This window comes from Pygoscelis adeliae, unplaced genomic scaffold (genome assembly GCF_000699105.1).
Source record: "Pygoscelis adeliae isolate BGI_AS28 unplaced genomic scaffold, ASM69910v1 Scaffold67, whole genome shotgun sequence".
Taxonomy (NCBI): domain Eukaryota; kingdom Metazoa; phylum Chordata; class Aves; order Sphenisciformes; family Spheniscidae; genus Pygoscelis; species Pygoscelis adeliae.
Window position 1 is genome coordinate 2,054,775 of NW_008825271.1, and position 26,726 is coordinate 2,081,500.

Sequence of the window (26,726 nt, forward strand, 5' to 3'; positions counted from 1 at the left end):
TTTTGATCATCCATTTGGTTCAGTACGTGCAATATTTCCAGATGTTGCTGACTTAAAGAAATGCAGTAGAATCATGAAGCATGATTTTTCTTTGCAAAAACGTACCAATCTTTTCCAATATATCAAAGTCATGTTTTCATTTCTATTAATTCACTCTGTACAGAAAAAGGCTCCTGTAGATCTCAGAAGCTTCCTTACAGCCTTTTAAGGAGATTGATGTAACTTTTATAATTTTATTCCTCTTTTACTGAGGTTGATTTAAGCAATTAATAACTCAGTAATTTTATATTTCAGTTCATCTAGAACTCTTGACTCGTGCAGTGACTTTTCAACTGATGAGATTTTGCTAAAACCTTTTCCTTCTGACACTTTGGTTTGAAACCAGTCTTGAAAATCATTCCTAATATTGGATGGTAACACCTCTTTCATAGTGAACAGCTGTGAAATACTTTCTTTGCAATCTCTGTTGTGGTTTTATCTTTCCTGAATGCTACACAGAATCATAGAAGCAATCATGCTAATGACCATTAGTTGGTCATTTGCTCCAGCTCAAAGTAGGATTGTTGTCAGCGCTAGATCCAGTCAGTCATGATTTTGTCTGGATGAGTCTCGATACCTCTGGGGATGGAGATTCCACATTCCCTCTGGGCAACCTGTTACTGATGCTGCACTTCCCTCTTGGTGAAAAGTTCTGATGTCCAATCCCAATCTGCTAATCATACCACTTAATTATTTACTGCCCTCACTGATTCTCTGGTAGTCTTCCTTTGTTTCTGACATTTGAAAAATATTTTGTTTTCCTTCATGCCTTAAGCATATTGCTCATTGAAAGCTGATTTTTGTATTGCCTTATTCTGGAAAGCTGCCTGGCGGAAAAGGACCTGGGGGTGTTGGTCGACAGCCGGCTGAACATGAGCCAGCAGTGTGCCCAGGCAGCCAAGAAGGCCAATGGCATCCTGGCCTGTATCAGAAATACTGTGGCCAGCAGGAGCAGGGAAGTGATCGTGCCCCTGTACTCGGCACTGGTGAGGCCGCACCTCAAATCTGTGTTCAGGTTTAAGCCCCTCACAAGAAGGACATTGAGGTGCTGGAGCATGTCCAGAGAAGGGCAACGAGGCTGGTGAGGGGTCTGGAGAACAAGTCTTATGAGGAGCGGCTGAGGGAGCTGGGGTTGTTTAGCCTGGAGAAAAGGAGGCTGAGGGGAGACCTCATTGCTCTCTACAACTACCTAAAAGGAGGTTGTAGCGAGGTGGGTGTCGGTCTCTTCGCCCAAGTAACTGGCGAAAGGACGAGAGGAAATGGCCTCAAGTTGCGCCAGGGGAGGTTTAGATTGGATGTAAGGAAAAATTTATTTACTGAAAGAGTAGTTAAACATTGGAACAGGCTGCCCAGGGAAGTGACTGAGTCACCATCCCAGTAGATGTGGCACTTAGGGACATGGTTTAGCGGTGGACTTGGCAGTGTTAGGTTTACAGTTGGACTCAATGATCTTAAAGGCCTTTTCCAACCTAAATGATTCTATGATTCTAAGATACAGACATATACAACCTTTTTCTTAACCCTTCATGTTCAAAATCATTCCCCAAACTGCTCAACTTCTACCAAACAAGGTCTTCTAAATTAATTAGTGGAGAACATCCCTTGATCTACCAGGTAAATGGCTTTCCCAAGTACCATTAAACAACTGTTAACAATTTCGAGACATTTTAAACATTGCACACACCGAAATCTATATTGCACGCACTGAAATAGTCTGACAGTTCTCCAGCACCTTTTTTTATTACCTGAACCAAGGCTTATTCAGCTAAGACACCTAAGCAACAGGATTGGGACTGGAATTGGAGCATTACAACCTATTTCAGAGTACTATATATGCTAAGTTCAGCACACATGATGACAATGTTGGAGACGGTATTTGCCCTATGCAGCTTGCCTAAAAAACATGGGGAAAAAAAGACTTTTCTTGTACTTTGAGAATGTCTAGTTAAATAACAAGCACTGGGTTTGTTTGTTCCTGTTAAATACCTTATAATGGATTATCTTAGAATAAAACACCTTTGCTGCCAAAGAGAACATCTGATTATATCCAGCAGCTCCCAATATTCTCCGTTACCCTGAGATATGCTACTAGAAAATACACACGAAGTGTGCCAATGGGGTGTTCCACTCTCTCTTTGCAAGCAGCTGGGCAAGGGTATGCCAATGTATATTTCCAAGTGAAAAAGCAATTTAATACAATAAAGTTACATCCTATTACTAAATCTAGTACATTTCTATTATTAGTTATTTAAATTTATGAGTATATGCAGTGTCAACACACCATGAAATGAAGGAATTACCAATTTCCAGCATGAATTACTTGATAAAAGCGACTGCATTAAATGCAGAGTTGTTGAATAAATCAGTAATGCTACAGTGGTTAATTACAAAGTTACTTAAAGGAAGAAAACCTGCAGTATTTTACAGTGTATTAAACTTACAGTTGCCTCCTAAGCGGCTAACAGACAATATTAGTAAACACAATACATTTTATAGGGGACTGCAGGAAACGCTTTGATGTCTTTAAAAAGCACAGTTTAAGGCCAATTCCGTATTGCTTAGCAATCAGGCTACAAAGTATCGCAAACTACACTTAGCTTTCTCTTAGTACTTGCCATTAGTAGATTGCAAGTGCAGCATAGAAGACGACTCTATAATTATGCTTATTTTACTGATGAGGTGAAGGATGCATAGGGAGAAGTAATGTAGCCAGTGATACCTGACAGGCTAATTGCAGACTGAGTGGTCTCACTCTGTCCCCCAAGTCTCAGGCAACTGTCATGGCCGGTCTCACAGTGATTTTGACATAATTTTCCACATTTCTCATTTTTTCAAGTGCAATCTAAAACCACTGCATTGGACACATTAAGTTTTAATGACAGCCACAGACAGTTGCAATTTCCCTCAGTAAAATAAATGATCAATTAGTAAAACACAGTATGTAATATACGTCCAGAGTGACTTATCCCTATTGCTAATCGTAGCAATTACTTTCAGTTTCTAAAGCTCCACAGCCTGCATGGTGTTTTGCAGAGCTGTGAAAGAAGCAGGGGCATGCACTGAATAATTTATATTCCAAATTACACAAACATAGAGGCAATGTATCTTAATTTTCTAGATTAGCAACCAGTAAGGCCACTTCTGATAGCCCCATAAAAATATCCAGAAGTAGAACTATGTAGTTGATAATCTATATATTTCATAAAGAATACAGGGAAAATGTGACCTGTAGAAATAAGCCTAAATGTGGGCAAGATTTTCTTTTTACTGGGACATTCAGTAAAATTAATCAACAAGCTCAAGAGAAAAAGTTTGAACAAAAGCCCATTACCACTGACTAAATGGATTCCTTCCCAAAATAGCTGTATTTTTTCACTATGTTTATTTCAGCATAAAGACCCTCTCTTGCCAGGCACAAAACAAAACCTTAAGAGTTTTCCTCATATGTCTGCCTGAAGTGTTCTACCCCGTAAGAGTTTTCCTCATATGTCTGCATGAAATGTTCTACCAACGATTTCAACAAAGGCAAAGACCTTAAATGTCCTCTCAGTTAGCCAGCCTTCGACACTGCCTCAGTTATCTATAACAGTTATGTATAACTCAAACCATAAAAAAGTTAATAGATGGAAATAATTTCAGTCTCATCTGGAAGAGTACAGGAAAGCCCATATATTGTTTGGGAAAGAGGCATTATATATTCATTATTGTTGATAGCAATAAGCGAGGAACAAGCTACAATCTAATTTTTAGAAGCTCATTGATTATATGCAATCAATTAGTGGCCAGAAATGTAATAAAACATAGAAAGTATAGCACAGCACATGGAGGAGAAAAGATGACACAGATTCTGTGTTGAAGACCAGTTCAGAGCAGAAAGGCCTGCCTGAAGTCAGAAAGTCAAGAATCCATTTCTTAGGAGAGGGCGAACGTACCAATTTCATCCAACTCCCCATTTTCTTGTTTTGTTTTGGTTTTTTTTTTGTTAATGCGAGGAGTTACTACTGAGAAAAAAGTCGACACCAAGTAGACTTTGCGGAAGAAAAAAGTTCCATAAACATCAGTGAGATGGGGAGAAAAGGGAGACCAAGAACTACTTGTAAATCACAGACAGACTACACGACATCTTGTATGGTCTAACATGCTGAAGTGGCTTTTATCAAGCTGCCTGTGCTGGTCATCTCTGGTAATGCTTTTTCATGAAACTTTGCAGCCCACAAGTCTTGGTTACTCCATTTATTGCAGATTTGCCTGTCAGAAACGGAACATGAGAAAAAGCTGCCTAACAGATTCAGACACACTTTCTGGACTGATTTCTGGTGGATCACCGAGATGCCTCATGTGCCAGGGTTCTCCAGACTATCTTCAGCTTTGTTCAATGAGGTTCTCAAAACATTAGTGGACAATCTGCCTTCTGAGACTTGCATGGCCAAAGCTATAAAGAATTATTAGTAGACATTTTCAAGGCTTTTTCACTGAAAGTGAAATGGTAATTAATTCTCTTAACTGAATGATCATTCATTAGTCTTTTACTAAATACATTACCTAATAACATTCTCAATCTTGCAAGTTACTGCCATGTCTTCAATTTCCCTTTTCACGATAAGACTAATAACAAGCTAAACTCACAACTTTATAAATCTGCAGCACAGTACAGCATATATTGTATGCAGTTTTTCCATTTAGATTCTTCAATTACAAGTAACTGCAAAAAAAAAAAAGCATATTGTACTAGCTAGTATTACATTTTGGCAGATCATAATTAAATTGTTCCTTAGAAGCAGTGCTCGGTGCTTAAGAAGAAGGATTACATTGAATAACTGGGCTAATATTTTAACTCAATTAACATGTTATTTTTCAATAAAGAGGTGTACACTACTGTAATTTCTTCTTCTATGGGTAACATCAGCTATAAAACAGAAATACTGCAGCTTTTTTTCCTGATAACTCGTGCAATTTTTCCCATGTAGATTGTATGCTTTGTACATTTTTTAAAGTGGATAAAAACATGTGACATATTATTATTTTTATAAATAAATATACTTATTTTATACTGTTATAGGCATAAAATATTCCACTTCTATACCATATAAGCCTGCCAGAGATTACATTTGACTACATCTAAAAGTACACGAGCGTTCCATGGCAAGGAAAGAATTTTTCTTTTAATTCTGTACTGTTGAGAGTTTGATTTATAATATTGGTTGGGGCAGAAGTGATTTTTGGATGAAGAAATTACATCTAGTTACAATGGAAGTAGGGTACCTTCACCATGGAAACTGCCTGCCAAATATGCTCAGATGACTTATTTATCAGATTCTTCAACACATTCTTTCAATTTGATGGAATTATATTTTCCTGGAATCTTTCACTAATAATTTCAAAGTGACATACATATATAAATGTCTGTATTTCTGAAGATAATCAAGTTGTGTCATTCCAATATCAATTTGTAATATATTTCAAGGTCGTCATCTCTGTGGTTGTTCAGACTAGCTACTTATGTTCTTTTGCATCATATTCTGGGTTTGGTTTAATTCCTAATATTTTAATGTGTTTTAAAGACTGTTTGTGAATATTTTGTTGTTACTGCTCTGTCACTCTCCTGCAATTATACCATGGATGATGCCCACTGTATAGCAGACGGGTTTGTTAACTCTTTATGGAGATACGAAAACTGTGTAGTTTAACAATGACCTTGAAAAGTAATTTTTTGTTTCAGGAATTAGTATGTGTCTTTATATCAGTAGAACTGGAATATTGCACTACATATCAAACAGCTATTTCCCAGATGGGGCTACTAAAAAGCACACTCCCACACCATTGTACAGCATTCTCTGTATCTTTTCTATCACTGATATTATACAAGTTGCTCATTAAAAAACAAAATACAAATAACAACTCAAAGTAGCAAAAGTTTTCGATAATCATCAGATTAGTCATTTCATTCTAGCTACCTAAGAGTTTTGTTTAGCTGTGTACTAGAACAGTGTGTACTACTACTAGGATATTCCATCTCAAAGGTGCTGAAAAACAGGGAGGTAAATTACAGCACACATATATTATATATGCCTCACATATAACATCCAACTGCAGAATTAGAAAAAGGCCATTTTGATTTCATCAGGAAGGCAAGAGAAAAAGAAAAGGAAAGGACAGAATCACACTGTGTTACAGTCAGATGGGGAAATGGAAATTATATGGTACAAAAGGAACAAATAAGTAAAAGACTGAATGATTAAGATGAAGAAATAAAATCAATGTGAGTTATACAAGGAGGTATTAGTAACTGGACACGAAATTCCAGTGAGTTGCATGAAATACCTTGTGTTCCTTTTGTGGAGATCACCTGGTGAATGTTTTTAAAGATTAAGTACTATAAGGTACAACATATCTCCATATAGAAAATCACAGTAGATTCTTACACAAGTTTAATGGAACTTGGTAAGTTAAAAATAAAATTCTTACGCTTACCATCATGGTAAGAAAGAACTTTTCTGAGCAAAACAGAATTATTCACACTAGAAGCAACAGAGCATACTGCCAATGTTACCAGCTGAATGTTACAACTGCTATGTCATGTAATATTATAAATCTTATTATTTATTTCCATATATAATAGGGTTACAAATCCTTCTCAGTGGACAAGAACCTTTAAATTGACTCTATATTCTGACATTATATAAGCAGGAACTGATGGAGAATTAATGATTTCAATTTTGGATTCAGCAAAACAGAAGTCCATTAAGAAGCCAAATAGCATACATAAAGCTTCTAGAGAACTGAAGGAAACTGGAAGGCATGAGGCTTGCCATCCAGCAAAAACATGCTATTCAGGAGGACTAACGGATAACCATCATGGCTAAACCTTTGACAAACCTTCTCGGACAGGACAGCAATTGTTTGAAGTTAAATACAGATGATCCAGAAGTGAGCAGTAGAAAAAACCAAACTTGCCAAAGCCTTATTTTGGTATTTAAATATCTCAGTTAAGTGACTAGCACTTCATCATATGATGAAGTTGCAACAAGGGAAATTCTGATTACATCTCAGGGAAAAAAATTACAATGATGTAGTAAAATATTGGAACGCTTGCCCAGAGATGATGTGGAAACCCCATTAAGGTACCAAAAACTTGAGTGGACAAGGACCTGAGCAACCTGTTCTAAGTTGACCTTGCTTTGAGTAGAGGGGTTGGACCTCCAGAGAGCCCTCCGAACTTAAGTTATTCTGTAATTCCATGAACTATATAGATAAAAACCAAACCAAAAAAATTATCTTTCTTGTAGATCTCAAAGAAGACGCACGCTGCAGTTCACTAACACGAAGATGAAAGCTTGTCAGAAATGTATCTGAGCCAAAGCTCCACAGCTGGAAAATGTCAAAAAAAACCCCAACCCAATAATAATTTGATTTCTTCTAAAATCCTAAAGGGTACTGTATGCAAAAGAAAATTTTCAAAGCAACACCAGCAGTCCATGGGGGAAGCAGGAGAATACAGCAGGACAGGACAAGCCAGGACTCTTGACATTGTTAGAATGGCCTAAGAAATCTGATTTCAGCCATCATTTACAAACTCAACCTTTAATTTTAGTACTGTTACTTAAGAGAACGTTTTTTTCCTCTGTATCTCTCCTCTGAATAAATTGCACACGACTTCATACTGATTAACAAATGTAGTAAGAAAATGGAAAAGCTCTAAAATATTAGAAGAAAACAATACAATTTATTTTGATCTAAAGCAGTTCGTCTCCCCTGCCCCCTCTTTGGTAAAAGCTCAAGAGAAGCTTTATACTCTGCACACCAGGATGGCAGTATCAGTTGAATTCTGCTATAGTGCAAACTTTCTGACCTCCACCATGTTGAGGCACTACTATTTATACTTCTGCATCAATTCTGTATATTCAAGACATACTAAAAGACATCAAGTCCATAAACTTTTCTGACCCTTTTCTGCTGCTTAGCTCATTAATGCTGAAAGCTATTAATTTAACAAATGAGTGGGTGATTACCTCTTGAAGAACCCTCTTCATTTTCAGAAGCAATGTCTTTACAGCTGTGCAATCTTGCAGCATCAATCTGAAGGGCAAAGATTCAATGCCTCCACCTTCTTCCAGACCAGTAAAAGGCCACTCCACAGATGGGCTGCCAGCCAGCTGGCTAACACGAGGGTACCTGGCTTCTCCTTGGTCTACCTCCTTCGACAGCTTCAGAGATAGGTTCCTTACAAGAGAAAACAGAAAGATCAACACTGAAATATGAAAAAGAACACAATAATTTTTGGCTTTTAGTTCCTGTGAGTTTAAAGACACATCACACATTCACTTGTTGAGCCTGCTAGCATGAATGGCCTTTGTAATGTACGTATAGCCATATGGTGTTAACAATAAAATATGCATTTACAAATGTACCATTTTCTACAGGAACTGAAACCATGCGCTATCCCACGCCCTTCAAAAGAAAGCCATTTTCTTAAAACAAAACATCCGATGGGCAAAACTGCTATGGGTCCATTTTATTTCAGTTCAGCTTTATGAAAAAATGAATCTGCCATTCACTTTCAAAAGCTAAATCATATTCTTCCATATGCTTTGACTTAGAGCTCAAAAAGAAAACCGCCAAAGAAAATACCCCCTTCGGGGCTGGCCCAGTGACATAAGATGAACCTGCTATTCTATAAAATGGAATTTGAAATTTAATTAATCTGTACTCACTCTGAAGTTTAGTTACTATTGAAGCTATTTAAGCAGAAAATGAAATAAAACAACATTAAGTTGTAGTTGAGAATCCATTAAAGACAACAGAAAGATTCAGAAAGATTTTGATGGAGTTTGGAGGTAACGGAATACTATTATTTTGCTGCATGCATACTATCTTCCTTTAATATCAGAGCAAGATATCTATGACTTTGCCATGCTGGAGCAAGCCCAGCGAAGACCAACAAGATGGGGGGCTGGAGGGCACAATAAATGAGGAGAGGCTAAGAGAGCCAGCTTTCCTCAGTCTTCCAAATAGAAGGCGAAAGGAATCTCATTGCTGACCAGCGCAATGTGCCCACTGGGAGGGTGCAGAGATGATGGAGCCAGGCTATCCTTAGGGATGCACAGCAATAGGATGAAAGGCAATGGACAGAAACTGGAATACAAGAAATTGTGACCAGATGTAAGAACTTACTTTATTTACTTACTTATTACCATGAGGGTGATCAAAGAAAGGAACGTGGGGCTCAGAGATGCTATGGGACACACAACCTTGGAGATATTCACAACATGATGGGGCAAGCCCCTGAGTAACCTGCTCTAATTGGACCTGCTTTGAGCAAAGGCTTGGAACAGAGACCTGCAGAGGTCCCTTCCCACCTGTGTGATTCTATGATCTAGAGGACAAAAATTTAATCAGCCGTAATCAGCCACAATCAGCCAAAAGTTTAATAGCAGAAAAATAGTTTAAATAGAGATTACTTTACATTTTGGTGGAACAGAACATAACTAAAAACACTAAGGATTTTTCTGGCATGAAAGCATTCATAACTTCAATGTTGCACCTATTTTCTCTTTGACCAGCAGGGAAAAAGGACAAATCTGAATGGGGAATAAATCTGAGAATGTGGCTGCACGGTGCAATAGTGGTATATTAATTACTACTAAATTACCAAAGTGTTGTAACAGCAATGCATGACGTCCATATTCATACTAAATTAGTTCACTACAATTAAAGACGGTAGCATAAGTGGTGAAGAAAATGACAATTATTCTTGATTTAATGTATAGTTCCAATTTTCTGTTTAATTTGAATTTTCATGCAACACAAAACTGACTCTGAATTTTAAGCATGGCCGTATTTTGGAAGTACAAAGAGTATTTTTCCACGTGAAATTTTCCTTAGTTAACTTTGGTTTCATAGGAACCACATACAAAAAGGGATTAATGTGATTTCTCAAGACAAGCAATTCCCCATGCCATACTAACAAATTGGAAATTAGGCTACTAGAATTATCTTTTATGGATGGTTCATTTTTGTGTTTTGCAGGCTATGTAATGTGCAGTAGGGACAACGTGTTACATCAAGAAATGCACCACAGAGATCACAGATATGGACAGATGCTTATGATGGCCAATGAGACTAAAATTTTCTAATCCAGGCTTTTCAAGACTCTCATAAAACAATGAAATTAGGCTGTTTTAATTTTTAAATACATTAAAACAACTTTGTGAGGAGACTATTTTGCATCCTTTAAAATAATAATCTGAGGTGGATGGTAAAGGTGCTTTTGACTGAAAGATATTAAGCCACTGCTGATTCATAGCCTTTATTAAAGAAGCCTCAGGTATAAGTCATGCAAAGAAAAAACAACTTTTAACTGAAGTTTCATAACATAGGCCACTTTTAAGCATTTATAAAAGAATCCATATTCAAACTGTTGGAACCTACATTTGAGTAAGATTTATGTAGCCGGAAAAGCACATTATTTAAATTAAGTAAGATGAAACAAGGTCCTCTTTTTTTCCTGCCCAGTGCCTACAGGATTCCTTAGAATATTCTGCATGTTCACTTTGCAAGTCCCACTAAAGTTTCATCTTCCTCATGCTCCTGAAGAGGCATCTTATGCGGGTAACATCCTGACACTGAGAAAGGACCAACTTAAGAAGTAATGCCTCCCAGAAGGAGTCTTTTACAGCACATTATCAGGGAGAAGAACCTGTCATCAACAGCAATACCTTGCTGCCCCAGTGATGAGGAAACAAGCAGTACTCCTGAAGAACTACCATCCTCTCTTACATGGAAGAGACACAGTGTTTATGTGTAAGCTACAAATGTGCTGAAAATACAGCAAATCTTAATTTCAACTGAAGAAAGTACCTTCAATGACTTCAGTGGGCTTTATGTTGACATCAGACTGCTCAACACACAAAATTACCGTCTTTCCAAATACAGAACTAATGAAAAGGACAATAATAATATATCACCACTCACAGTCACAAGAGTTTAAAATCTAACTCAATTGCTACTGGAAAATGGTGACTCAGAGTTGGTACACAGTGAGCATTCAGATTATATAGTACCTCTGAACTATCTGAAAAGAATATAACTGATCTGTGACAGAAACACTCTTTGCTGTCTGATACAACTCCTTCTACTCACTGCAGGAAAAAGCTCATTTTAAATTATTCCAGAACTGATATTTCATCAAGTCCATTATTAACAATGTCCAGGTAGTCTATTACAGTATTATTATGGTAATACACTGCAATTCATCTCAAAGCAGCAGTAGAGATTTAGCAAGGAAAAAAAAAAAGTTCTTACTAAAATTAGAAGTTTCCCGTACTAATAAAGCACCCCTCAGCCTCTGAAATTGGAGAAGGGGCTGGTTCCTTGACTGGTAGTGCAGGAACTCCTTAAGGATGGCCAGCCCTCTCCACCTTCCAAAGATGTGTTTATTGTAATAAAAACTTTTCACAGGCAAATATAATCTATGACAAACTTCTGAAACTGTGGATAAAAAGCCTCAAAAGGTCTATTTTAACGACTAAAGACAATGTATTTCATTTAAATGACAATATTAATTCTATAATATTGTCAACATAAAATATTTCAGAAAAGTAATTTGGTCACTTTTAAATATATGGCTCCTGTCTGACCTCTAAAGTTGCCTCACACACACACACTTAGGCTCTGTCCCTACTTTAATAAAACCATACCTGAAAATGTTCCTGGGCACTGGAAGTCAGTCAGTGTTAAAGCACTTCTGAAATGGCTTGACTCAACGCAGCTACCACTCTTTCAAGCAATTCCCTGGCATGGTTTGGTTGTCAGTACAGGCAAATTTCATGGGACCTGGCAGTCCCATCGCTCCATTATGGAGGATGCCAGTGGTGCAGATGCACACTAAAGAACCATCCCATGTAGATGTCACCTCAAATCTCTGAGCATGGCTATGGAGCCATAAAGCTCCAAGCTTGAGATGTGAAACCCAGCCAGACTCCTAGGCAAGAGAAGAGCCAGCCTGTTTCAAAAGGTCTGAGATGAACTGTGGATGCAGTGGCAAATCACAGCTGAGAAGCTGCTCTTAATTTTCTCCCAGGTATTACAGACTTCACTTCCCAGATAACAAGTGGTTCTCATGTTCTGTTTGACGAAGATCAGACAAAGTCTCACAGATGGCATACTTAAAACTCTGCCCAGTCCTCTAAATCAATGTCATAGGGAAACAGGGTCATTCAAGTTGCTCAAGTGGTGTCAACCTAAAGCCTGTGGAATACTGTACAGCTGCATGTTACATCTAAGGGGACCACAAATGACAACAGAGAAAAGCAAGCTTAAAGTCAGTAGAATTACTGTCATCATAAGGTCTGAAAATCCACAGAAAATATGTTACAAATTTGTAAATTTGTAAGTAGGGTGAAAACCTGTACAACTTGATGGTACTTTGGGCCTACTGGCTTGCTTCCTTTTTATCTGGTCATATCCACTGAACACCATGAACATATTTCCTCATTTCTAATGGATACAAAAATCAGAAGCTACAATATCCACATTTAGCAAAATGGTAGTGCCATTAAGACAGAGTTCTATTTCAAAAGCAATCTTTATTGAACCAGTGAGATAGCATTAAAATAATCAATCACTGACTTTTAGCATTTTAACAGCCTCCATAAATCCAATGCAACTGCATGTTAACTAACTAAGGAAGAGACACAATTGTGCAGCTTCTTTCAAAGCTTCTTTCCCTTAAGAAGGTAGAACAACTTTCTTATTCCAAAGCATCTTTAAAGGGTTGGGGGAGGCGGGGGCTAATCCTCAGATCAATGATTTGAAGAGCTTATGGTAATTTGAACTTCACTTACATAAAAATCCCCAGATTATGTGGAGTTTAATCTTCTTAGGTTTCACCAGCAGTGCTCAAGACGTTGCTATAGCAGAATTAGCCTAAACCAATACAATTGGTCCCATAGAGTCCGCACTTGATACCAGCTTAACAGAAGAGAACCCACGTAACGCTGTGGGCATCAGGTACCTTCTTTCTTCCCTGAGGGCATATCTTCTAAAGCAGGGACTTAGAAAAAGCCTTAAATCACTTATTTTCAGTGTTTGAGTGTGCAACTGTATATGTATATATTCACATATAAATACATTATGTGTATATACATATACACATTTTTATACATGTATAGTTATAAAATTCATACATACACTTGTATATAAATGTCTATAAATTTGATCTTCAGAAATATTTCAGCAACAAACCTCTCTTACTTGTTCATAACTTGGCCCACCAGGAAACGTATGTCCTTTTACACTAGAAAAATATTATTAGCTCCATACAGAGGTTATATCAGAAATGATCCTGAAATGCTCTTTCATACAAATTGGGATAGCCTTCAATCCACTTTTTTTTTTTTCCCCATCCAGAACTTTCTTTTTTCTCACCAACAGCAAATAGCTGAAAGGGATCTTTTTTAAGAAAAAACACCAATTACTATTTTGAGAAAGGTCCCTTAGTTATCGACCACGTAAGACATAAAAGATTTTTAGAGAAAAAGTTGCCTACCTCAAACACTTCCAAAATTCAGTTCAAAGCACTCTGTGGCTCTCTTACAATGATGTACGTTACAGTCAACTGTTACAATCATCCCAGACTGAATCTTAATCTCTGAGTAATCTCTTACTAATCTCACTTAGTAAGAGACATGTTCTATCCCAAACAGTTTACAACTGAAATATATGGACGCATTTTGGAAAAAAGAAAGGCCTTTCCCCACATTTAGCAGAACTGAGGCACAGACTTTTAAAAGCATGTTCCTAAATATTTCAACAGGCATATCAAATAATTTACTGCTACGTGGCTAAATATTCTCAAGCTCTGGGCAAGAAGGATAAAAATTGTCAAATTCCTCACTCAGTTCTGAAAATGCAGCCTTTGCAATACTGAGAAGATAAAAAGGTAACCAGAACATAAACACTTGGCTAATTACCTGTATTAGCATTCTTTGGCATCAAAATTTATACCTCTCTCTGTCTCACACAATTTCTTAACGTTACTTTTAACAGAGAATGCTTCAAAAGTTACAGAGATGACATCTCAGAATATTAAACCACACCGTGTCATGAGGTACATATTGTTTGACATTTTACAGCTTTTAGAACTATGTATCATTTATTGGTACTCTGATGCTATGATTTTTCAAGGTCAGCCTTTTAGAAAAATGATGTTCCGTATCTGTCACTATTAAACTATGCACCCACACACAAATGTGCACAAAAAATCTAATGGCTAGTGCTGCTATAAGTTAAGAGACTGTCAGCCTTTTCCATTATAACCCCTTTTCTTTCAAAGGTTTATATCCCAGCCATAAAGATTTCCTTTGGGCTAGAACCTGGTGATCATGAAATATGGAATCAAATTAAAAAAAAAAAAAAAAGGAAAAAAAAGCCCTCCATTTTTCAGCTGCTGGTAAAGTACAGCTGATAAGGGCAAGTCAAGCATTTCTTTCCTTTCTCTAAATTCTACAGGAGTTAAGAGCTCTGTTTATATCCCCTGATCTAGCACACAAAAACACAATGCTTGAGATTTCAGTCCTCCTCTTCCTCCTGGAATCTATTAGGAAAATTTAAATGTGATACAAAGAAGACAATATAACACCATACAGCGATCGGATAACATCCAAAAAATAGCTATTTGGAAAAGACCGGTGGGGCTTATTCAATTTCAAGTGGTAACAGTGCAGTAGTAAATAAAGCATTACAGACAAACCAGGAAAAGTAAATGAGGCTGGCTGGGCATTGAGAGGTCGGTAGAGTTTGAGCCTTTTTAATTTTTTTTTTTTTTCAAAAATTCAGCAGGGGATCATTCTTGAAACTATTTTACAACTGGTATACAAAATATAAATTGCAGCTTAATCATGCACAAAAGCAAGCAGTATCTCACATTATATCTCTGGTCAGGATATAAACAAAAGAAGGCTTACCTTTTATTTGGACAAAGGATAAATCTACCTGCAGTCATTGCAGCCTTTGTAAACACTACGTACTTCTGACTGGACACTGCCTCAGCACAGCTAAAAGCTAAAGGCACTTAGTGTCCTCTCCAAATCTCACTCCAAATGCACTCCACGGAGCTGACCAACTCAGCTGACCCGGGACTAGAGCGACAAAATTTTGATCTACTCTATTAAAGAAGGCAGGCATTCAAGCATGCCCAGCAAACTTTATTGTATTGGGGGAAAGGAGAAAAATAAATCTGTTTTGCTGCTGTCACCTCCTAGACCAAAACAACATTTCTCCTCACCTTTTCTCTCTGCTCTAAATGCTTGAGTCTTGCTTTTTGAAATTGTGCAAATGGAACATAAAAACTTTCAACTTCTTATGAGGAGAAAAAATGTTAAAAAAAGCTGGAAAATCACAATGGATATTGGATATGATGACTGCCTTCCAAGAAGCACAAGAAGTGCATTCCTTTCATTCAGTTACCAAACTAGTTTCCCTTACTTAAAAACAAACTGCCAAATACTTCCTACTACAGGTCAGCATTTTTTGCTACCAAGTCTTTTCAAAATTCTGTTCAAAATTATGTATATTTCAAATGAAAAAAAAAAAGTTTTAAAGCATTTTCTGTGCCTGGTAAGAAGCTACAGAACTGTCAGTATAGGCTTCAGCGGGAAGATAGGTATGTTGACAGGTAAGGTTAAATTCCCTAAAAGACAAAAGGACAGCAGGGTTTGCAATAAATATTTGCTTAGTGCCTGGTAGAATTCACAGACATGAGTTAGACAGGTAAGATAGACTTCGAATGAGACCAGAAAATCAAGTGGAAAATTCATACACTTTATAAAGGAGACGAGCCACTCACTCAGAGTCCTGCCTGACTTGATCTTTAAATATTTGGGAAGCACCTAACCACATTATTAGTGCGTAAACCAAGACATTATCCTTTGATTAAGCTACTAACAGTTCAGAACACTTTTGTGAAGGAAGCAGGCAATTCATTATACCTTGTGTTGGCCGAGAGATTCAACTGAGATGCATAACAGTCAGTTTTAAGGGCCTAATTAATATTTACTAAAATACCCAAAGTGGAATACCTTCTGCACACCGCTTGCTTTCCTTAACATCCCAACCCCTACCTGCCTTCATCCTGGGCAGGTGATTCAGGGAACTCTTCCTGGATTGGGTCCAATTACAGAAATGTCCTGGCTGCAGACCATGCCAGGGCTTGAGAACAGATACAGAGATCTAAATAATAATCCTATAGGTTATCATGCTATAGTCACACACATTCCTCCACTAATAAAAATGCGCGTGCCTACAGGACTGATGGCAGCTGAATGCCAGGGACTAGAAGGAAGAGGACTAAAAGGTCAGGGGAGCTGAGCAGTTAGACTTAAGTGATGCCTGGTATGACAAGTAGGTAGTTAAAACTCTGTGAGGGTTCAGAAAATTCCAACTAGTAGTCCTAAAATTTATCATTAGCTCTGTACATTTTCACATAGTCCCCAAAATAATCAGTAATTACAAACACAGCTTTCTGAGTGAAGATAACATTCAATACTCTTTAATGGAATCAAGACAATGGACCTTCGTTTTGGTGAAAGTATATGATGAAACAAGTGTATCCCTTCTCATTGCCCTCTTTAACAGTTTAAGAATAATGAGTAGAGAAGAGCTGTGTTTAAATTCAGAGGACACCTTCCACCTACTTTATGCAGGGAATTTGATTAATATGTCAGGAAGAAACTGCAACTTTAAAACCCATCTTATTTCATTATCACATAAAATAGTTGGAACCTAATGTTATTGTTAAAAGAGCTTTTATGTTAAATCCTCTTTTATGACCAATAGATGAAAGCATGTAATGGATTTAGGGACATAATTTATAAAGAAATCCAGAACATGCATGTTACTACATATCCATTCCTAAAAGACAGCAATCTACTAGAGGTTTTTTAATTCTTAAGCTGGATTCTTCTATAAGGTTTTTAGAATACATTATGGAATTAATCTTTTACAAAATTTCCAGTTCCACTGATAAACACATGAACAGCCACAGTGACTTCAAAAGACCAATTTAAACAAAAGTAACAAAACAACATGAGAAATCCAGCACCAATGCTATTTAAATACACCAGTTATTTAGTGAAGTTTGTTGATAAAAAAACTTCCTGCAGTTCCTGGCACAGCAGTTGCAAATAGCGTATCTTCTTGCTAGCTGAGTACTTGCGTGTATTTGTCTATTTGTGCATGTGCATACGTATATTTGGTTTATATTGTCAAGGAGACTCATAGAATATCCTGAGTTGGAAGGGACCCACGCGGATCATTGAGTCCAACTCCTGACTCCTCACAAGGCAACCTAAAAGTTAAACCATATATCTAGAGAAGTTGTTGAACTTATAAAGAAGAGCAGTGTTTTCAAGCGAGAAGTGAGAAAGGAATCTTCCTCAGTCCATTCACTGATGTGAAATCTGTTGTTTCATGATTAATGGTTCCTGGCAGACTTCGACACGATATAATATGTCTTTTTCCCACAGTTAAATAATATACACTTTCTGGGCTCCAGCCAAAACTGATCATAAATGAATTGTATAGAACAGAAGAAATAAAGAAACTTCCTTTTAGAGTAACTGTATAAAAACTACCCAAGAACTGTAAGTCTAACACTTTGAGATAAACCATTAGCTGGATCTTCTCAACGAAGAGTGCCAGGTGCCACCGTGAAGTAAATAGCTCACATCTAGATGTATGTCATCTTAAAACGTACATAAGAGACTGGGAGCTCCACAAGCACAAAGAAGTCCCAGGAACCACTCGCCTTCCAGAGGCTCAAAGCCTCCCCTTCTCCCCTGAACCCTGCATAGCTCGACGCATCAACTTGCAAAAACTGCCATTGGCATAAATAGAGGCCAGTAACTTACTAAGAACAAATTCCCAGCTACATATGGGGATGAAAACTTGCAAGTTGTGGGACCCCTGGGGTGTTATTTCCTTGTGAGTGTCCTCTAAAACTACCAGAGGGCTTGTATTCATTCAGATGGGTTTCACTTACAAGGCAGGTGTTGCAATGTGTGCACTCGGATTTTAATTAGTGAAATTAAACCCCTCCAAAAGCACATGCTCAATTTTTTAAACAAAGGCCTTAGAGACCAAACAAAAAGAAAGCAATAAACTACTGTGTAAATTAACCTAATTGCTTTGTTCTTACATGCCATAATCAATCATCAAGTGCCACAGCAGAAACATGTTTTTTTATCATACGGTGAAACTAGCCCATCTACAGGAGATTTCTCTGTCTTTGCCAGTATGGTCTTCAATGTTTTTCTTCTTGAAATTAAGAATAACTAATAATTGACATTTTCTTCATTAAAAAAGAAACAGAATATTTAGTTTAATTTGACTAAAACACTGCAGTAGCGTTTCTGTACTGCCCTCGTACGGAAGAAAACATTCCTCCTCCCTCCTTTCCCCCATAATGCTATGCCAACGTAAATCTCAAAAATCGGAAAACTGAGGCCAGAGGCAGATGAAAAAGAAACGTTTGGTTTGGTTGCCTATGAAGGCTCAAAGCTCAGATCTCTGAATCATATTTAAATCTCTCTAAATATTTATTTGTATGCCAGCACACAGAAGGAAGTAGCATGCTAAAACTTCAAGACTAGCCCTGAGCTGTTTGTTGCTTACAGTATTTTTGTGTTGATGCAGCGTTACTGGATACATAAGTGCTTACAAACTATGTCCCAGCAGAAGCTTCATTCTCTCTACAATGCCTCATCTCTCTCTTCACTACCAGGACATTAGGTCCCCTGCCTTTTAACTTTTCTAGATCATCACATTAATATTAAATGTTTATTTCAGTTGTTTACTCTCTGGTTGTTACATTCTGTACTTTGGGGACTCTGCTTGAATTACCTGAATATCTGGAGTTACTGCAATTGCTTCTCATTTGCAGTGCCAGGCTTGTTTAAGGTTGAGAATAGCATGAAGAGCAGTATTGCGCAAAACTATGCAAGTTTAGAAAAGGTGCATCTCCCTGAAAACATACGGCCTATGATTTGAATTTAATGTCTGATGTCTGAATTCTTTTGCGCTGCACATATTCGAATTTTAAGCAGTCAATAACAGTAATATTCAGAACACAATTTCTTTTAACTTAACAGTACCGTTATAACCTGTACCATTAATTTATTCAAGGTTGCAACAAATATGATAATGAAAAAACACACTTGAAAATGTTGCTTTAAGGAAGTTATTAAAAATTTAGTAGGATTATTAATTTATAATAGAATTCACCGCATTTCTTCTGTGAAACATTAAATGTACATTACATAAAAGAGTAATTAATATTCTTAGTTACTAATTTTGCAAACTCTTTGTCAGGAGAGCATTAATAACATGCAGCCCTAATAACCATTGGAGCGTGTGTTAAAACTTGCTGTCCAAAGCTCCATCTAGACTGAGATTAAAACTGGACTTGCCAACTCATTTATTTTCAAGGCACTTAGCAATACCACTCCAGCTTTTGGGATAAATTGAATTTTTTTTTTAATAAGATAAAAGTTGCACAAAATGTCAATTTCTGGCCCGCACTGTTGCCAGCTACAGCTTGAAATTTTGATCTAAGCACACCCTACAGATTTTGAAAGCAGAAGACAAAGAACTCAAAAGATATGCCTGTGCACATGTACAACCTTTGTCTTTTAGTATCGCATGACTTATGGCTCTGAATCTGCTGTGTTGCAAATGCAAGGCCATCCTCCCGCCTTTGCTTTCAGGGACCAGAAATCCATCAGACACTTGCATTAGCATACATATTACTGGCCAGGCTGTCGTTCTCTAGATCTGACACACAAAACCTTAGGAACACTTTAGGGTGTGCATGCATCAATACGGAAGATGTCACACAACTACACATTGGATGCTTGCAGAAGAGAAAAGAAAAGAGACGAGACACGATTAATTAGGAGGGGGTAATGAACAGATGAACAAGAAATTTGCCTGTTCTTACCAGAATGTTTTTCTCCCCCCCCCTTTTATTTTACTTCAGTGGGGGGGTTTGTTTTTTTCTTTTTAAGTGCCTTTTTGTTTTAGAAAAGAACTTTGTCTTCTTATGGATTTGAACAAGTAATGAGACATTTTGAGAACAACTGTAATAAAAAGAGAAGCAGATAACATGCCTAGGAATAAAGAGGCTGTCTCTGGGCCTGTAATTAGACATGCAATTAGTCTGGAGTGTCTCAGCTTTAAGATTCATGTTACAACTTCAATACAATATACAGCAGAACAGACCGTGTTCAGAGGTACTCTCTGTGGGTGGGTGGTCCTTCTTAAGGCTTGCACAGAGGTGTGAATACCCATCTCCTGGAGCCATACCTCTGTTTCCACCACGGGCCTATGCGAATGCTATCTCATCTTCTCTTTTGTGCACACTGAAGGGTACTTGACATTTAAAACCAGATAACGGGGGGCTGGTAGCAAAGGGGAAGGTTTCTATTCACACTAAGCCGCATAAACACCAGTCACTATCTTTGCTCAATTGTCTTTTAAACAAAGCCCACAATGCAAATACTGCTCTGTCCGAAGATGGTAAAAATGATAAAAGTCTTCCTCTCCGCTGTGACATCTCCAAGGAGAGACAATCTCATTCTGATGAATACAGTGAAGGGCACTGGTCAAAAAGGGAAAAAGTTCATTTTTTCCTGACAGGACTGACAAATATTATGTATTTGACAAATATGTGCTGGTTTTCACTTGCTTTGTGGGGAGTTGATAGAGAAAGATGAGCCAGATGTCAAATTACCTCTTAAAAAAAATCTTGATGTCACAAAACCATAGGGAAGCTAGTAGCATTCACTTAAATCCATAGTTCTTAGGCCCCAAAAATCGAAATGTCATGCCTTTGAGTCTGCACCTAGCCATTTACGGAGATTTTTACCACTTAACTAAAAAGTTATTTTATTGCTTAAAATAGCAAGTTGATGTAAAGTGTGGTCAAAGCTTCAGAGAGGGAAGAGGGTACTAAAGACCTCTGGCATGCAGAATGCATATTTTTAGTTGTTCCTTTGAGTGGCCAGGAATTGTTCACATTCCTCCGATGCAATATAGAGGAGTAGGGATAGCTGTCCTTGAAATTTTTGATTCCATCTCACTTCTTTGGTCTCCTAATATCCCTTCTCCCGCAGTCCGTGTACCTGCATCTCCCACCCTTTAACTCCTGGCAGCAACCTCTCAAAACTACTACGAAGGTGTTTCCACAAAGGAAGGAGATATCTCCCTACACACATCCCCAACAAGCCACTAACTTTCTTCTCCTGGAAAGCTTCATGAAGCCAGCATAATAAATTGATGTAATTAAGTACAGTCAACCTAAACTGAAAACTGGCTGATCTAGACGGTTCTCTGACCATCACTAGTACGAGGGTTTCAACAAAACTCCAAGCATAATCTGTAAGTTTTTCCTCCTTCCCAATAGAACCACTGTCTATCTTTTGCTGAAATAAATTTTCAGCTTGGCCAGGGTCATATGGCAAAACACAGTGTTTGCCAGCAAAATGTGTCAGCAGACAATTAAATAAGTTTTCCCTTAGAGACATTTTTATTAGTTCTAGAAGAAGCATTTTGAAATTTTAGTATCACCCATTAGACAAAATGAACCCTGATGGGCTGCAGCCTGCATTTTTTTACACAGCATCATTTGTCAAGCTTTTTGTTTAATTTTCAAGAACAAATGCAATGTTGGAAAAAGACAAGGAAACAGAAAATCCTAGATCAGAGCACAGTTTAAGCAAAAATCTCTTCTAAATTAGTTTATAAGTCCAGTAATATTATGAATTATTTTTAGAAAACAGAAAATACAGTAAGAATTCATTAACCTAATGCAGATGGTTCCTCCTTCATCCCATCATTCCTGAATAAAGCCCTTCACGGGAATAACTAAGAGACAAATGAAGCAACTCATTTAAATGAAGGCAAAAACTGTAAGACAGACGATTAACACCTCTATCCATGTTTCAGAAAACAGGGAAGAGCCAGTCCAAACCTACCGGACCTCTGATTTGCACTTGCAAAGCTCTCCAAAACACATGGTGAAAGGCAGATCTTTACTCTTGCTCCTCAGGATAAGCCACTAAGAGTTTTTGACGTGCAGAACTTGCACGTCACAAATCATGTGTTCTTGCCACAGCAATAATAAAGAGAAGAGAAAACGTGGCAATGTAAAGCAGAAGGCACAGGAATATTAACTTCATTTTTAAAGCAAACTAAGTAAGGATAACCAAAGAAATAATTGCAATTCTCACGTCTTTATGTGGAAGACTAGAAGCCTGCTTAAAAAGGCTGCAAATGGTTATCAGCTCACTAACAACAGAGGACCCCTGTGGATCCTACAAGGACGATTAAGGAACACAAGAATAAATGATCGTCCCTTCAGAACACAAAACAGAGAAGTCACTTGGATATTTACTTCAGAGACTGCAGTATCAATATAATCGTTGAGGCAGCCACTGAAACAAGCAAAAGTTTTAAGGAAGAAAGTTGTTCTTCTTTCTTCAAACCCAGCTGGTTTTGGCTGGGATAGAGTTAATTTTCTTCACAGTAGCTAGTATGGGGCTGTGTTTTGGATTTGTGCTGGCAACAGTGTTGATAACACAGGGATGTTTTAGCTATTGCTGAGCAGGGCTTACACAGCGTCGAGGCCTTTTCTGCTTCTCACACCACCCTGCCAACAAGTAGGCTGGGGGTGCACAAGAAGTTGGGAGGGGACGTGGCTGGGACAGCTGGCCCCAACTGACCAAAGGGATATTCTGCACCATATGACGTCATGCTCAGCATATCAAGCTGGGGGAAGAAGAAGGAAGGGGGGGACGTTTGGAGTGATGGCGTTTGTCTTCCCAAGTACCTGTTAAGCATGATGGAGCCCTGCTTTCCTGGAGGTGGCTGAACACCTGCCTGCCGATGGGAAGGAGTGAATGAATTCCCTGTTTTGCTTTGTTTGCGTGCACCGGCTTTTGCTTTACCTATTGAACTCTCTTTATCTCAACCCACAAGTTTTCTCTCTTTTACCCTTCCTATTCTCTCCCCCATCCCACTGTGTGGGGAGTGAGCGAGCGGCTGTGTGGTGCTTCGTTCCCAACTGGGGTTAAACCACGACAAGTTTAAGATGGTGTATCTTTATTAGTCTCTACTATTCTTTGGTTTTATCCTGTTTGGCTGATTAAGTGAGACAACTGGTAATGTTATTTGTGTAGATGACATTTTTCCCCACAGCATCATCTAAAATAACAGGCTGAGCATTCTATATTTAATTACTTTATTTCCAATTTTATATGTGCTACACCTTTTTTTTTTTTTTTTAAATGTTGGTATTTTAATCAGCATTAAATTCCAATACTTCAAGACACACAGTGGGTAACTACAGCTGAAAATGGCAAGGAATAACCAAGGTGATAAAATAGCATTCCACACCTTGATTGCTATATTTATGCCTGTCTCTCTATATCTCTCTATACTCATCTCTGAAACCAGTGAAAGCTGTGGAATGTTGGAAAGTACATACATACTCTATCCACAGATTCCTGGAATTTAACCAAACTGAAAGTGCTTTTGTTTATAGGCCCATAAGGTTATCAGTAGAAACAGGTGCAAAATGAGTATGAGAGATGTGTGGTAGCCAGCAGTTTTGTCATTTTGTGACTATCTGGTACATGCTCCCTTGTTATTCTTGATATTGGCAGCAAAAACAATTAAAGCACTTTAAGATAGGTGCACTGCTTATTACAGTACACATAAGTTAAAACACATAAACCTATTTGCTGCTGAAATGCAAATTTCTCTTTCTAAACTAGCAAAAATCTCTTCAAGTTTTTGAACAGTACATTGTACGGTTTAAGAGTAGAAATTTAGAAACATCAATTACAAATAATATCTGGGGCTACTGCTCTTATATGAGAAATATTTGGATTTTTTAATAACTTAATATAGGCAAGAATTCTATTTTATATCCCTGCTTAAGCTGGCACATTTTATCATCGCACTAAACTATTCCTTAAATGTGAAAAGAAAGTACTGAGCCTCTCATTACACTACTGGCTATAGGAACAGTAAATTTCATGGCAGTCATACGTCCAAATGTTGGTAATAATACATAAAATATATCCTGAGAAGTTTTTAGAGAGGAAGGCAAATAATGTAGAGTGAACATATGGGGAGGTACTGTTGAAGGACATTCTCTTCCCAGCCCGGGGGACGCTATTTCACCTGTGTTCCAGCAGTCTATCCCTGTGCACACTCATTCACGTTCCAACTCAGAAGGAGATCAAAAGCAATTTTATATTCTGCTGAGGCATTTTAGTAGCTTATCACGCTACTTGTATAACTTCAACTGTGGTCTCTCCTGACTCTCTCCACTGCATTTCAAATTTCAACATCTAACATCTCTCCACTGAATTTCAAATTTCAACATCTAAGTGGAAAAAAAATCCATTTTCAGTTAGCTTGCCATCAGTGTTAAAGCAGGGGACTTTTAAAAAAAGAGCTATCTTCTACTAAAAAACCCGAAGAGTAGGGACAGCTCTTACACTGGGGATTATAGGGTCCATCCCTACCAAAACATTAGCGGGTCAGCTTGGTCAAGTATTTCTCAATCGTTTTACTCGTGTGTTAAAGGCCCAATGGACATGCCAATGCCAAACCCAAAACCACAGCACACCACAACCATAAGTGTATTGTGCCTGAGCAGTGGCCTCAGCGCAGGGGGAGGTAGGGAGGGGGAGTTAGGGAAAGGGTGAATTTGTCCCAGCTAAAAAGCATAAGAGCTGCTCCTGCTCTTGCAATGAACTAATCCCAATATATTTTTCAACAGATATTCTGAAGCTCTAGAAGAGTATTCCCGCTAAAATGTTTTTATTGCCTCTCTCTATTTCATGGATGCAGAAATTAGGATAAAGATTTAGATACGTAAGAGAAGGAGCTTCATGTAGCAGAATGCTGGGATCTATCTGAAGCGACAAAGGCTACTGCTGATGAAGGGAACGTTTTAGGTGAAAAAACAAGTTTCACTTATGTAAAGGTGTGGGTTTTACCTTGTACCAGTGCACCGCATCAACACATTGTATTCACTGCATGAGGTAATTATCACTGTTTCTTGACTGAGCAAAGATGTCATACATGTACAAATTGCACTTAGGTAGTTGAGAGCAGGAGGAAGCTCTCAGCCACCCAACAGCAACAACACAAGGGCTCAGGTGAAAACAGGCAGAACAAGAGAAAGGGCATACAATAAAAAATACTCCTTTCCTCAAGGACTTGTATGTGAAAACAGAGGGTGTAGAAGAGAAGTTATCACCTCATTTCATGCTGCGAATCTCCCAAACTATCCTTCCAAACACATTCCAGTAATGCCAGACAGATGGCAAAGAGTGATTTCAGTGGTTCTAGGTGAGGACATCTGGCTAAAAGCCTTATTATTCATTTGTTTCCTTGATCCTTTCAAAGACATTCAAGAACGGTTTGCCTTGCTAGTGTTTTCTAACATTTATGCCTACTTCCCCCATTGCACTTGTTTTCAAGAGACAAAACCTTGCAAATGGACAAAGGGATGGAAAGAGGCTGCTGCATTAGAACTCACTGGGCAATACAGTCATAAGAAAATATAAATATTGTTTGAAGATGTAAGTGACGTTTTTTCCTGCTCTTTAGGGAGAGCTGCTTGGAAGCAAAGAAGGACAACAACAGAGTCAATTCTTTGCTGCCTGACTGCAAAAACCAGGAAATACTTCTTCTGTTTTGGATATTCTTTCCAAACCTGTGATGACAAGACCTGTTACTGCTGTGCTTTGAAAATCCTACCAAGCGGCAAAGCCCAAGAGCCACATCACCAATTCACTACTCACCACTGCTTCCTAGTAGAAATAATGACTGGAAAGACAAATAAACACCAAGGCAGGCATCTTGTAAGGAAGTGGAGCTGAAATAAAAACTCTCACTGAAGCACTAACAAATAAATAAATACATGACAACCACTCATGGAAAAGAAAATCAATAACTGAGAAGTGAAATTTACAGTAAGAGTAATTTGACTGTCTAACACAGAGAATGACAGCTCTGAAGAGCAACAGAAAGAAACTGTAAACATGTACAATATATCAAGTACCCAGTGATGAGAGGCAACTGGAACGACACTCACATCTGTGTCTTACTTTATCACTCATAACCACCCAAAAACCATGAAGAATGACGAACCTGCTTTACAAGCTACATATCCTGGTCCTGCAGTCCAAGCACATGTAAGTGACAGGATAAAGCAGACTAAATGTAGGTATTTTAAGCTTAGCATCACCTGTGATATTATATAGTTCCAAGCAGCCCAAGTGAGACCTACAACGTAAGCATACAGCTGCAGGCAAGTCCTGACTGACAGCCAAGAAAAGCAGTGAATTATTGTCACCCACATACAGATGGAAAACTTGGGCATAGACAGATTATGTACACATGCCTCAAGGAAGCTGCCTTTGGGAAGAGATAAAGTTTTATTTTAATCTAGCTGTAAGCTTACCTGTGTTTGAAAATGACTCCTGGAACCAGAGCCTGAAACTCCCACCCTTCCTGCTAATTAATTTAGCTGAATTTTTATGCTTATGTCAAACTGCTTGTAAGAATTCTAAGTTCATTCTCCTGCCTGTGAAGCTACTTAAAACACAATGTCT

General features: G+C 38.0%; 1 protein-coding gene across 1 annotated transcript in view; it reads right to left on the minus strand.

The window, feature by feature from the left end:
• The window catches only part of CCSER1 (coiled-coil serine-rich protein 1), a 670,454-nt gene that overhangs the window by 447,126 nt on the left and 196,602 nt on the right, over positions 1-26,726 (minus strand). Inside the window, exon 6 of the mRNA XM_009329761.1 lies at positions 8,049-8,259. Within this exon, the coding sequence (XP_009328036.1) occupies positions 8,049-8,259 (211 nt within the window). The remainder of the gene's footprint in view (positions 1-8,048; positions 8,260-26,726) is intronic.